General features: G+C 40.3%; 1 protein-coding gene across 1 annotated transcript in view; it reads right to left on the reverse strand.

The window, feature by feature from the left end:
* Window positions 1-2174: 2174 nt before the first annotated feature.
* The window catches only part of LOC141562631 (uncharacterized), a 41588-nt gene continuing 28932 nt past the window's right edge, over window positions 2175-14830 (reverse strand). Inside the window, exons 8-10 of the mRNA XM_074302633.1 lie at window positions 13182-13308; window positions 12509-12595; window positions 2175-4973 (exon numbers count right to left, since the gene is read on the reverse strand). Coding sequence (XP_074158734.1) covers window positions 3235-4973; window positions 12509-12595; window positions 13182-13308 — 1953 coding nt within the window. The 3' untranslated portion in view covers window positions 2175-3234. The remainder of the gene's footprint in view (window positions 4974-12508; window positions 12596-13181; window positions 13309-14830) is intronic.

The following is a 14830-nucleotide window of genomic DNA, read 5'->3' on the forward strand; positions in this document are numbered from 1 at the left end:
AGGGCAATAGGTAAGGACACAGAGAAGATAACACTGGAAAGAATATTATTCCAGCAGGCAAATCTATGGCTCTGGAAAATGGAGTTTTGCACGGAGAATGCAGTTCTCAGTGGACAGAAAGTCCTGGCAGCAAAGGGAGCTGCCAAGATTCATCTGCTAAGACTTTAGTTGATGGAAGCTTATTATTATATTGGGTATCTTGATGAGGGCTGGGACAATCCAAGCAAATCAGAACCAGTGGGGGCTGGGAGAGCCCAAGTTGGCTCAGATCCAGTGGGGGCTGGGACTAGCCCAGATCTCCTATTGGAATTCAAAGGGATGCTTTTGACCAGGATTTGTAATTGAATCAAAGGCTCTGGCATCCTGGAAAGACAACTAACTTGTCTGGGGAGGATATGCCTCAGCCAGGAGAGGCTGGGAATCTGAAAGGAATCACAGATCAATAGGAAATACAGTTTCTTAAAGGGACCATAACCCACTTCACTTCTGCAATTAAAGGAGCCCCTTTCTTCCAATACCACATCAGATTTTCTCCCCATACTCCACCCAAAACGATGCATTACAATAGGTCAAATGTAAAAGCAGCTAGGAGAACCTGGCTAAATCTTCTATTTAATGAGATTACAGAGACCTGGAGAGAATATGTAAAACCATGCCATAAGTGATTGTTCATGTATGACCAGGATCAGATTGCTTGATGTCTCAGAGAGGAAGGAAGAAAGATTTGGAATTTAATCGTATTTGAAAAATGAGTGTTTTGAAAACTATCTTTACATGTAATTAGAAAACACAAAATATTATTTTCATAAAAAACTCATATGTAATGGGTTTATTGCTATTTCAAAATGGAAAACTATTTTCAAATTGTATCAGTTTTAATTACTAACACATTAATAGATAAAAGCAGTGGTATGCTGGTAAATGTTTAACAACCAGCTCTCCACAGAAGGGAGGCAGAACGCATGCATATATATACATACATTTCCAAACATGTAACTGGGAAGAGATGAATCTTACGTAATACAGCTCCACTACTGAGGCTAGCTTCACCACGCAAACAGATGAAAATAACCTCATAGGCAGTAGTAAAATTCAGCTAATAATTAGGAAGGATGAGGTTTATTTGTTATCTTTATTTTAATATATGCATGCTTATATAATTTTTAATAATGGTGGTTTAACAACCAGCTCACAAAAATTCCTGAAAATTTAATGATCAGCTACACTTGAGTTGGTATAAGCTGACTTGAGCACCTTAATGGATATAAACCACAGAAACAAAAGTTGTTCTTCTTAAGAACGTGAAGGGGTCTTAAAGCTTGAGAAAAGTTGGGTGTAGGAAGGAAATTCAAGGCCCACTTTTCGACTTCTGTCCTGAGATGTGCTGTGGTCCCAGATGGGCCCTGGGACAGGATGTGAGTAGTGGGACTGGAAGCCCCGTGGTCAGGTCTCAGACTGATTCTCTGTCCTCCCACTGTGCTGTCTTCCAAAAGGCTTTAAGCTGGGGACAAGCATTTCTATTGCACCTCCTGTGTGCTTTTACAAACCTTATCTCATTCTTACAATAACCCTAGGAGGTAGGTGCTATTATTCTCATTTTACAGCTGAGGAAACCGAGGTAGACTGGTTAAACTACTTGCTCAGAGTCAAGCTGCTTGTTCCTTGTCTAATCAGGTCTTCCTGATTCTGGGTCTAGAACTTTATCCTCTATACCCTAGCTTCTTAATCTGTCATTCTCAACTCCATATAGGGTCTTGTAACTGAATGGGGGGGGGAACATGAAATTATTATTTATTATCAGTAAATGTTTCATTTATATACTTACTTTATATACCTATATATCGAGGGTCACGCAATAACTTTATTTATTTACTTTTTGCTGAGGCAATTGGGGTTAAGTAACTTGCCCAGGATCACACAGCTAGGAAGTATTAAGTGTCTGAGGCCAGATTTGAGCTCAGGTCCTCCTGACATCAGAGCTGGTGTTCTATCCACTGCACCACTTAGCTGCCCCCATATAATAATTTCTTAGGCAAAAAGGGGTGGTGAGTGGAAAAAGCTTAAAAAGCTCTGCTCTATTAAACTGAATATTAAAACCCCACAACAAATCACAAATATAAAGAAGACAAAGGAAGATGGGAAGGCACATGAACCGACACAGATAAAGAAAGCAGCCAGAACAATAATATATATTCAAAGACTATAACCAAGTACATGACAGCAACATCCGGAAAGATTCACAAAGAACAACGGGACACAAAGGGACAGAGAAACAGTCTTCTTGTTGCCATTTTGTGGATGAGGGCGAGAGTGCAGCTTGCTTTATTTAACAGTCAATAGGTGATATACATTTAATGTACAACAGTCTTTTACACTTATTTATTTTGATTTTTTTTTGGTTATGGATGGCTAATAACTTTAGCATAAAAAGGAAAACAGAAAGAAAATCCTGTACAAATAACTAAATAAATAACATTTTGGTGGTTTTGATTGAAAATATATCCATTTCTTAACTTTCCAGTCCATTTCAGATGGAACCTCTGGCTGCCCTGATGAAGGCTATGTGAAGGCAGCAAACACGTTCTGGAATAGAGAGGGACAGGGACAGAGGCCGAAGGTGTTTCTGCCTCTCAAAGCACCAAGTCAGGAGAGGGCTGGTGACCAACTGCAGCCTCACTCTAGAGTATTTAACCCATACTGAGTTGTCAGAAAAGCTTTCCCACAAAAATGGTGTAACCCCAAAGCATCAGAGATGGTGCGACGGGAAGACCCTCAATCTGGAATCAGAGAATCCGGGTCCAGGCCACAGTATCACAGCAGAGGCCAGAAAGGTCAATGACAGTTTTACAGAAGAGAAAATGGAGGCCATGAGCCTCATCCAAAGTCCCAAAGGGAGCAAGCAAGCGCAGGATCAGAGCCCAGGTCCTTTGGGTCCAGGGGATATTCGCCTTTGCTGCCATTTCCCAAATCTGAAAATGAGGATTTTGGATCAGATCATCATTAAAAGCCCTTTCTGCCTGCCAGTAGTCAAGGGTTAAGTTCCTGATATCTTGAGGGATGAATGAGGTCCCCTCAATTTTCCAGGGTTATTCCATTGCATTCTTCTTCAGTTCTCCATCACAAGGGTCCTGAAGCCTTTTCCACATTAATGACAAAGATTTCTCCCCCAAACAATTTCTTTGATATCCATGATAATGTTTCTTCTGGCTAATAGCTTTCCCATAGTCATATGGGTTACTTTCGAGAATGGATTTTCACGTGTTCAGTCAGATGTCTCTTCCGTCTGAAGGCTCTCCTACACTCATTACACTCAAAGGGTTTCTCTCCAGTGTGAATTATCTTATGCTCCGTAAGGTGTCCTCTGCGGCTGAAGGCCCTCCCACATTCATTACAGATAAATGGCTTCTCCCCAGTGTGAATTCTCTTGTGTTCATTAAGGTTTCCCTTCTGATTGAAGGCTTTCCCGCATTCTTCACACACAAAGGGCTTCTCTCCAGTATGAATTCTCTGATGTAGAACGAGGTTGGAGTTCTGGCTGAAGGCTTTCCCACATTCATTGCACACAAAGGGTTTCTTGACGGGGATTCGCTTTTGTTCCACAAGGCTTCCCCACTGACTAAAGGGTCTTCCGAACTCATCAAACCCGTGGGCTTTTGCCCTTGCGTGAACTCTCTGGTGTTTGATAAGCTGTCCCCTCTGACCAAAGGCTTTCAAACACTCAGTGCACTTGTGAGGTCTCTCTCCCGTATGAATCCTACGATGCGCACTAAGGCTTCCCCTGTGCCTGAACGCTTTGCCACATTCGTTACATTTATGGGGTCTCTCTCCAGTGTGAAATCTCTGATGCAGATTAAGGCGTGTATTGTTGATGAAGCCTTTCCCACATTCGCTGCATATAAAGGGCTTCTCTCCAGTATGAATTCTCTGATGTTCAATAAAATTCCCTTTCTTGCTGAAAGCTCTCCCACATTCATTACATTCAAAGGGTTTCTCCCCAGTATGAATTCTCTTATGATAAATAAAAGATGCTCTGTGTCTGAAGTCCTTTCCACATTCGTTACATTTATAGGGTTTCTCTCCAGTATGAATTCTCTGATGTAGATTAAGGCATGAATTGTTGCTGAAGGCTTTCCCACACTCTTTGCATTCAAAGTGTTTCTCTCCAGTGTGGATTCTTTTATGTACATTAAGGGTTCCTCTTTGGCAGAAGGCTTTTCCACATTCATTACATATATAGGGTTTCTCTCCAGTATGAATTCTCTGATGTGCAGTTAGAGTTCCCCACTGACTAAAGGCTTTGCCACATTCATTACACTGATAAGGTTTCTTTCCTGTATGAATTCTCTTATGATGAGTCAGATTTTCCCTGTGACTGAAGGCTTTCCCACATACGTTACATTTATGGGGCTTTTCCCCAGTATGAATCCTCTGATGTTGAGTGAGATAGGCTTTTTTCCCAAAAGTCTTGCCACATTCATTACATTCATATATCTTTTCATCATTATATATTCTATGGAACTGAATAAGGTCTGAATGGTAACTAAAAGGATTCCTAGATTTATTATACTTACAAAGCTTCTTTCCCAAGGAGAGTCTGTTACAATCAATTAAGTCTGAAAACTGCTTGAAGCTCTTAACAAGAGCGTCATATTTATGAAGACTTTTTTCTGTAGAAACTCTCTGTTGTGGAACATAGATAGACTCTAGACTAAAACTTCTGTCCACTGTATTGCATTCAGGGATATTCACTTTATTAAGAGATTTTCTGGAGGAAACTGGGATTGGTCTGGATTGTATGTCCCAGTTGCCTTTATGGCCCTCTCTTGTTGCATCCAAGTCCCAAGTTTCTATCACTTCGGAATGCCAGGGTGCATTTTGGGGTGCTGGTTTTTCCTTGAACGATGTTCCCATAAAAAGGTCGTGCTTTGGAATCCAGTTGTTTACTTCGTACTTGGTCCCTGAATTGAGGGAATCTGAAAGAAATGGAAAGAGTTAACATCCACTGTTCTTTGTATTATGAAGAAGGAAGTTGAGAGAAGCTAATGCTGTAAAAAATGATGAACAAGCTGATTTTAGGAAGGCCCGGAGAGATTTACATGAAACAGGAATACATTGTACATAATAACACGGAGAATGTGCACAACTATGAAAGACTTGGTTCTTCTCAGCAGTTTGGTGACCCAAAACAATCTCAATAGACTTTGGACAGAAAATGCCATCTCCATTCAGAAAAAGAACTAAGGAGACTGAATGTAAATCAACATGCATTCACTTTTTTTTTCTGTGTTTTTTTAAAATCTCTCTCATGGTTTTCCCCTTTTTGCTTTGATTTTTCTCTCCCAACATGAATCAGAAAGCAACATATATTTAAAATAAAATAAATAAACTTACTAAAAAAAGAGAGAGAAGTTAACACACATTTATTAAGCACCTCATCTATGCTGGGCAACGCTCATGTGGGAGGTAGAAAAAAAGGCAAAGGTTCCGTCTTTGAGGAACTCACAATCTAACAGGGGAGACAACATAGAAACATAATATATGCAGGATTAACTGGAGATAATACAGAGGAAAGGCCGTTGAGAAAGGCTTCTCGGAGAAAACAGAATTTTAGCAGGGATGGAAAGAAGCCAGGTAATGAGCCCAGTTTGGATGTCCAAGCTAGAAATAAGAGACTGGAGCCAGGGGAGGGAGGGGTTAAATCAGTCTGGGACTCATCAGCACAAAGATGACAATTGCTTCCTGGGATCTGAAGAGATCACCAAATAAAGGAGCACCGAGGGAGAAGAAACTCAGGGAGTTATAACCTATGTACCATCTAGCTAAAAAGCCTAGGAAGAAGAAGCCAGGCAGGGAGGAAGAAATAAAAAAAGCCGCTTTGTGCTAAGCATCTGCTATAAGCTAGGAACTGTAAGTGCTCTGCAATTATCTCACTCATCTGAAGCTGCAGTGGAGCTCTGGCCCTTGCCCCTGAGTCTGATCAGGTCATCTTTGACTTGATTTTTGGGGAGACCAAGTTTGGCTGGGAGAGGTCCTGGGAAACATGAGCAAACTGAAAGGGCAGAGTATGGAAAGAGTACTGATACATACTGGAGGAAATGGCTGAAGGGGGAGATCTAGAGTTGATTTCTTCTGTGATAAGGGAAAGGATATTTGAGATGGAAAAGGCAAGACAAATGGGAAAGAAGGAGGAAGTAGTAAGGAGGCAGAGAGAGAGAATTCACTGTTCCATGAATGGCCCTCCAGAAGGCGGTGGACATGGAGGGATGTCACCAAAGAATCACTGTGGGGAAAATACCTCAAATCTCAGAAAAAAAGAGATGGGTGTGGGAAGATAGAGACGGATTAATAAATAAAACTAGGAGCTGGCTTTGTAAAAAAAAACTAATAAAGAGTTAGCTAATCTTCAATAAAGAGAGGAAGAAGAAAATCAAAATGAGTGTATCAAAAAAAATGGATAATTATTTTTAAAAAAAGCTCAAATTAATACAAGAAGAAATAGATTCTTCAAATAACCAACCCAAAACAAGACAAAGGAATTGGACAAGCTATAAATGAATTTCCAATGAAAAAATTTCTAAGACCAGATGAATTCACAACTATCAAATATTCAAAAAACAATTAATTCCAATTTTATAAACTTTGCAAAAGTAGTGGGGAAAGTGCCCTTTTTAATCAGAGATTATGATACAAATATAATCTTGAGAATTAAGATGGAAAGACAATGCAAAGGCAGACAACTATAGACAATTTAATGAGTACTGATGCAAAAATGTTAAATAGGTCTCAACAATATTTCAAATAAAATAAAAATTTAATTTATTTTAAAATTTTAAAATAAATTTTAAATACGTCTCAATAGTAAGATTATATACTATAACCATGTAGAATTTACATGAGGAATGCAGAGTTGCTGAATATAAAGAATACTGTAAATATACTAAGCCATGTTAATAATATAAATAATAAAAATGACATGATAGTAGAGTTTGATGACCTCTAACACTCTATTTTAAACCTGTTATTTAAATCCCATAAACCTAACACCTATTTTTAAAAATTCTTAAGAATAAGTGTGGTAATACAATATATAATAACAATTTTAAAAACCAGGAGCAAACATTATGCATGTTGGAGAAGTTAGCAGCCAACAAAATCAGAAGTAAAACAAAGTTGCCCATCATAATCCCAGAAATGCAGTTGTAGCAGTAAAAAAAAAAAAAAAAAAAAGAGAGAGAGAGAGAGACAATGTGAATAATAACAGGAAAAGAAAAAAAACCTGTTGCCTTGCCTTTGAAAATCCTACTCGACTAAAATTTAAAACAATAAACTTAGCAAGGTTGCTAGATACAAAATAAATATGTATCAACATTCATGTAAATTAGCAACCCCACAGGAAGAGCTAGAAAGAGGAATTACATTAAAAATAACTCCAGACTACACAAAATATTTAGGAATTTAGATCATCTAAATAACTGGAGAGGTATTAATACAATAAGTTGAGCTAATATATAAAAAAGTGATAACTAAATTAATTTATTTATATAGTGCTACACTAAATCAAACCACCAAAAGATTATTTTATAGAACTGTCATTATCATTTCTGACTCTTCATGACTCTACTTGGGTTTTTTTTGGGCAGAAATAGTGGGGTAGTTTGCCATTTCCTTCTCCAGCTCATTTTACAGAGAAAGCAATTGAAGCAAACAGGGTTAGGTGATTTGCCCAAGCCCTCTAAGTGTCTGAGGCTGGATTTGAACTCAGGAAGATGAATCTCTATCCAGTGCTCCATTTACTGCACCATCTAACTACCCAATTTATAGAAGGGGGTGGGGGAAGAGGAAAGTGAATTTCATTTTTCTCCTATTTTTAAAAATAGAACTAGGAAAAGAATAAAATTCACCTAGAGAAACAAAAGGTCAAGAATTTCCTGGGAAATAATGAAAAAAAGCCAAAAGAAAAGGGACTTGGCAGTACCAGATCTCAGACTACACTACAAAGCTACCATCATTGAAATGATCAGTACTCTTTAAGAAGTAGAGAAGTTGATTAGTGGAAAAGACCTGGTGCACAATATACAGAATCAAACAAACATAAAAGCCTAGGGTTTATTACCTCCCCCCCCAATTACTGGGCTAAGGATTTACTCTGATTAAAAGGACTGGAAAAAATTGAAAAATGGTCAAAGGCTATGAACAGACAGTTCTCAGATGATGAAATTGAAACTATATCCACTCATATGAAAGAGTGTTCCAAATCATTACTGATCAGAGAAATGCAAATTAAGACAACTCTGAGATACCACTACACACCTGTCAGATTGGCTAAGATGACAGGAACAAATAATGATGAATGTTGGAGGGGCTGTGGGAAAACTGGGACACTGATACATTGTTGGTGGAGTTGTGAAAGAATCCAACCATTCTGGAGAGCAATTTGGAACTATGCCCAAAAAGTTATCAAACTGTGCAAACCCTTTGACCCAGCATTGCTGTTATTGGGCTTATATTCCAAGGAAATACTGAGGAGGGGAAAGGGACCTGTATGTGCCAAAATGTTTGTGGCAGCTCTTTTCATAGTGGCTAGAAACTGGAAGATGAATGGATGTCCATCAATTGGAAAATGGTTGGGTAAATTATGGTATATGAAGGTTATGGAATATTATTGTTCTGTAAGAAATGACCAGCAGGAGGAATACAGAGAGGTTTGGAGAGACTGACATCAACTGATGCTGAGTGAAATGAATAGAACCAGAAGATTGCTATACACTTCAATGTTGTATGAAGATGTATTCTGATGGAAGTGGAAATCTTCAACATAAAGAAGATCCAACTCACTTCCAGCTGATCAATAATGGACAGAAATAACTACACCCAGAGAAGGAACATTGGGAATGTAAATTGTTAGCACTACTGTCTATCTACCCAGGTTACTTATACCTTCGGAATCTAATACTTAACGTGCAACAAGAAAATTGGATTTACACACATATATTGTATCTAGGTTATATTGTAACACATGTAAAATGTATGGGCTTGCCTGTCATCTAGGGGAGGGAGTAGAGGGAAGGAGGGGAAAATCTGGAAAAATGAATCCAAGGGATAATGTTATAAAAAAAAAAAAAATTACTCATGCAAAAAAAAAAAAAAAAAAAAAAAAAAGACTGGAAAAACCAGAAAGCTGCCTCGAAGAAATTAGACATAGACTTCTAATGGAAGTAAGAAGAAACAAAGAAAAGACCTCCCCAATCTCTGAATCCAGGAAAGAAAAGTGAGGATCACAAAACAAAACAGACAATTTTGATTACATAAATTTGAAAGTTATTGCACAAACAAAATTAATATAACTAAAATTAGAAGGGATAGGGGGAAAAGTTCTTTGTAGTAAGGTTCTCTGATAAAGGTCTCATATCCAAGACAGAAGATAAAGAAATTGATTCAAATTTGTAAGTAAAAAGCCATTCCCTACTGGAATTCCCTACTGGCCATTCCCTACTGGTCAAAAGATTTGAACAATTTTAAATGTAGATGTCAAAGCATCAATGATCATCTGAAAAAATGTTACAAATTGTTAATAATCAGAGAAATGCACATGAAAGCAATTGTGAGGTTCCATCTCATGTCCACAATACTGACAAAGCTGATGAAAAAGGAAAATGACATGGTGGAGGGGTTCTGGGAAAACAGACCACTAAATGCAAAATGGTGGAGCTGTGGTCCAGCTGTTCTACAAACTTGAAATACATTCCAAAAGATATTAAACTGTTAATTTTAATATTTATAATATATAATGATAATAATGAATAACTAAGCTTTCCCACTACTTATAATATTACTAGCTATACTACTTTTAGCTCCAATGAGATCAAAGGAAGAAAAAGACCCATATATACAAAAATATTTGTAGCAGTTTTTTTTTTTTTTCATAGTAATCAAAACTTAGACAGGGTACAACAGGTGGAACTCATCTTCCTGACTTCAAATCTGGCATTTACTAGCTAGCTTTACCTTATCTGCCTCAGTTTCCTCATCTGTAAAATGAGCTGGAAAAGGAGATAACAAACTGCTCCAGTAGCTCTTCCATGAAAACCCCAAATGGGATCATGGAGAGACAGATAGGACTGAAACTTCTGAACAACAAAGTGATTTCATCATTTTAGGGTGCTATAATTAAACCCACACAGCTTGGCACTTTATGTTAGAGACTGGTTGTCTATTACATTCAGAGGGGGAGTGACCTGCCTACAGTCCTACAGCCTGTATGGAATTTAAACTCAACTCTCCCAGGCTCCAACCACCATGCTGCCTTTCAAAGAAAACTAATAAATTAAGAGAGAAGAAAAAGAATCATCAAAATTAAGAAGAAATTGATCAAATAATGAGTAAAAAATGAATCCTATAAAAAGGTTGGATTTTTTGAGAAAGAGAGGGAGACAGAAATGTTAAGTTATTCCTAGCAAATTTAATCAAGGAAGAGGAAAATCAGACAAGCATAATAAGTATAGGAAAAAATGATGAAAATCATCAGACCCTCAATCCCTATACTACTGAGAATATTTTTCAAGTGGATTAATATTTCTAAGAATATAAAATATCAAAATTGGTAAGACCAAAAATAAGGAACTTTAGAATAATTTGGAAGCCATTAGTATAGTATTTTTTTTTACTATCACATGCCCACCCCTTCACAATGAAGTAAGAAAGTGGCAGGCTACAAAATAAATTCTCAAAATTCAACTGCATTTCACTGTAACAACAAAACCCAAGAGGCAAGAATAGAAAATAGTAGGAAAATCCCATCCTTATAATTATAAAACACATAAAGAATTTGGTGATCTACCAAAACACACAAAAGACTCACAAAGATTAATTTATAAAATGAATCTTAAAGACATAAACAACAATCTAAATATTAGGAGTATTCAGTGCTCACAGCTGGACTGTGCCAATATAATAAAAATGACAATACTACCAAATGGATGATTTTAATGAGATGAACTTACAAAATAATAAGAACATTTATTTGGAAAAACAAAAAATCTAGAATATCAAGAGAAATGATATAAAGAAGTAGGGATGAAGGAAGAATAGCACTTCTGGATCTCAAACTGTTTTATAAAGCAGCAGCCGTCAAAACCATCTGGGGTTGGTTAAAAAAATAGATTTAGATCAATGGAAGGGACTACACAAGTAAGAGTCAGAAATTATGGAAATAAATATATTGACCTTTAATAAAGAGAACGACATCAATTGCTTAGGAAAGAACCCCCTATTAGATAAAAACTGCTGGGGAAATTGAAGAATGGTTTGACAGAAATAAGGCTTGGATTAATGCCTTGTACCATGCGCCATTATATGTTCTAAATGGATCTTTAATGATAAAGAGAAGTTGATAAAATATCTCTTGGAAATATAAGTGGAGAGGTCTCCTTAACCCAAATAAGAATTAGGACAATTTCAGAAGACAAAAGAGAAAACTTTCATCACTTGATACTGAAAATATTCTGCAGACAAAATTAATGCATTTACGACAAGAAGGGAAAGGATCAAATGGGGAAAAGACAACAATTTTGTATCAAATTTCTTTGATAAAAGGTTTGACATCCAAGACGTATAAACAAATAACAACTTTTAAAGAGCAATACAGACCCACCCTTGCCCTGCAAAAGGCATTCCCCAACAGATAAATGGAAAGGTGACCTAGCCACTGGGGCCTGCTGAGTAGGTGATATGGGAGACTAGCAGGTACTGCGGTGGTCCTAGTGAATGATGAGCCAAGGTGGGACTGTATCAGGAGACAAGGGGGCATATCCCCTCCAGCTCCAAACCTACCATCCTAAACATGCTGACGGCAGTGCCCCAGTTCTGGGGCTGAATGGTTCCTCCAAGGCCATCTCGTCCCATCTTCTGATGAGCAAACTAGTGGTGTTCTTTGCTATTACAAAAACTGGGAATGCCCCATGAGTCTGATGAGGGGGATGGATAGATAAGCTGTGGCATGTGCATCAAATGCCAGGAGAAGCAGGAAGCACACAGATGGAGTGGGGGAGCAGGGAAGCAGAAAGTACCCAGATGGGCCAGGGGAACCGTGAAGCGGGAAGCAATGAGTGGGCCAGGTGGAGCTGGGAAGCAGGAAGCACTGGGGTGGGCCAAGCGGAGTGGGAAGCACCAGGACAGGATGGGTGGAGTGGCGAAGCGGGAAGCACCAGGATGGGATGGGCAGAGTGAGGAAGCACCCCCAAGCACCAGGAAGCCAGAAGGCTGAGAGGGCAGCTGCAGACTGGGAGATGGAATCTGCCTGGGTGACTTTCTGTTCGGAGCTAAGTACGCCGCTTGGAGGACAGCAGAGGTGAGCTCTCAGAAATGTGTTTGTACATCTCTGGTGTTGAAACGCCAACTTGTGAGACCCAGAACCCTGTCGGGTAGGGGCTGAGGAGGGTCCTCACCTATGTCTGACTTTGGAGCAGAGGCTACAGGCCAGGGATGCCTCCTCAGCCACTCACTCACTCACCTGGACATGGCCCTTCTGTCTCGGGCAGACATGGGGTTTCTCCTCTCTCCAGCAGGCAGATGACCTGAGGCTTAGAAACAGGAAGCCCTGGGCATGGGAGAGAGAGAGATAAAGCAATGCCGGGGATGGCCACCCAGGGGTCAATCCTAAATCCTCTTTCCTCCTGGGGAATGGGTGGCACGCAGACCAGGGCCCTTGGAGAGACCCTCTGCTGAGGATGGGGAAGGGGCAGGTAAGGGGTGCAGCAGGCCTTAAGGGCTTGGGGCCCATCCAAGGACTTTTACCCTGGAACAGGGAGCAGGGATCTTCTGAGGCAGAAAAGGCAGCACAGTGGGCGGGGGCCAGACCTCAAGTCAAGAAGGCTGAAGGAGTTCAAATCCTCCCTTGGCTATTACTTAGCCAGCTGGCCCTCGGCCAGTCACGTGACCTGCCTCAGCACCCTTTCTGCCAGGCGGAGATAACAGGCACAGCGCCCTCAAGAGGCTGCTGTGGGGACTGGCAGAGACCCCAGGTACGTGCTTCTCCAAACCTAAAGCTCATTTAGTGCTGCTGGTTGTTGTTATTGTGGCTGCTACTGTTCTGTGGCCCAAGATTCTGTAGGAATCCTTGCATATTCTGGGGGACAAACGCCAAAGCTCCTGAGACCCCGTTTTCTGGCCCAGACGCTGCTTACCCAGGGAGACGATGTTCTCAAAGGTCTCCAGCATCACCTCCCGGTACAAGGTCCTCTGTGCGGAGTCCAGGTGGCTCCACTCCTCCCAGGTGAAGTGCACGGCCACGTCCTGGAACGTCACCGGCCGCTAGAACGGCAAACACATTGCTGCTCAGCCAGGGCCCGGCCCTCACCAACAAGTGGGCTGAGGGCTCCAGGAGGGAGGCTGCCTGGTTAAAGTGCCTCTGTGGGCACGGGTCCAGCCCGGCTTATCTGCCACGTGTGCCCTCAGCAAGGGGCACACTTTACTGGCTTTGTTTTTCTCAATAGGATGTGACTGTTTTCAACATTTATTTCTGGAAGCTATCATGTTCCAAGTCTCTTCTCCCTCCCTTCCCTCTCCCCAAGACAGCAAACAATCCGTTATAAGATAAACACATACAATCCTTCTAAATGCATTTCTATATTTGTCATGTTACACAAGAAAAAAATCACATAAAGGGAAAAACCATGAGAGAAAAAGAAAGCAAAGAATAACAAAGGTATAAACACTATGTTGTGAGTCCCTTTCTCTCCTTTAAGATCTGTTTGGGATACAGATCCAGGAGAGACACTGATGAATTAAAGAGTATATAATTTGATAGCCCTTTGAGCACAGTTCCAAACTGCTCTCCAGAATGGTTGGATTCTTTCACAACTCCACCAACAATGCATCAGTGTCCCAGTTTTCCCACATCCCCTCCAGCATTCCTCATTGTTTGTTCCTGTCATCTTAGCCAATCTGACAGGTGTGTAGTGGTATCTCAGAGTTGTCTTAATTTGCATTTCTCTGATCAATAGTGAATTGAAGCACCTTCTCATATGATTAGAAATAGTTTTAATTTCTTCATCTACAAATTGTCTGTTCATACCCTTTGACCATTTATCCATTGGAGAATAGCTTGGATTTTTATAAGTTGGAGTCAATTTTCTCTATTTTGGAATGAGATCTTTACCAGAAATGCCAGCTGCAATAATGCTTTCCCACTTTCTGCTTCCCTTCTCACCTGGGGTCCTTAGCTTTGCTTGGCCCAAACCATCCAGTAACCCCAACCAGCTTCTGTTGTGTGATGAAATGTATGGCCATGATATCAGCAGTGACATCAGCAGCCACACAATCCTAACAACTGGCATCATGGCGGCCACTCCCCGGGCAGGGGGCCTTGGAAAGCAGGATGCCATAAGGGTCTATGTGCATGGGCTTTCCCTAGCCCCAGCACTGTGTCTGATAACCATCTTTCTCTCACTGGCCTCTGGGGATATCAATCTCGCCGTGTCCTCCTCCATGTCCAGCTGCTTCTCGCAGGGTTCTGGAGCCTCTGACTTCCCCATGAGGAGGCGGAGTCAAGCAGCTGTGATGGCCAGAATCTTTGTGCAATGAGGAAAAAAATAGACTCCAGCCCAAGGTCAAGTTCAGCTTGTGGCTGGCTACATGACCACAAGCAAGGTTCGGAGTGTCTCAGGACAGCCAGCTCAGGGCGAGGGAGCTTTCTCCCTGCCTAGATTAAATAAATTTAACAAGTTTATTTAAGTAAATAAATAAATGCGTTCACTGAGCTTCTAAGAACTCTGAGACGAGTGTTCCTGGCACCTCGGAGGAGAACCTTTTAGTCCCGGAGGAATAGTCTGTG

This window comes from Sminthopsis crassicaudata, chromosome 3 (assembly GCF_048593235.1).
Source record: "Sminthopsis crassicaudata isolate SCR6 chromosome 3, ASM4859323v1, whole genome shotgun sequence".
Taxonomy (NCBI): Eukaryota; Metazoa; Chordata; class Mammalia; order Dasyuromorphia; family Dasyuridae; genus Sminthopsis; species Sminthopsis crassicaudata.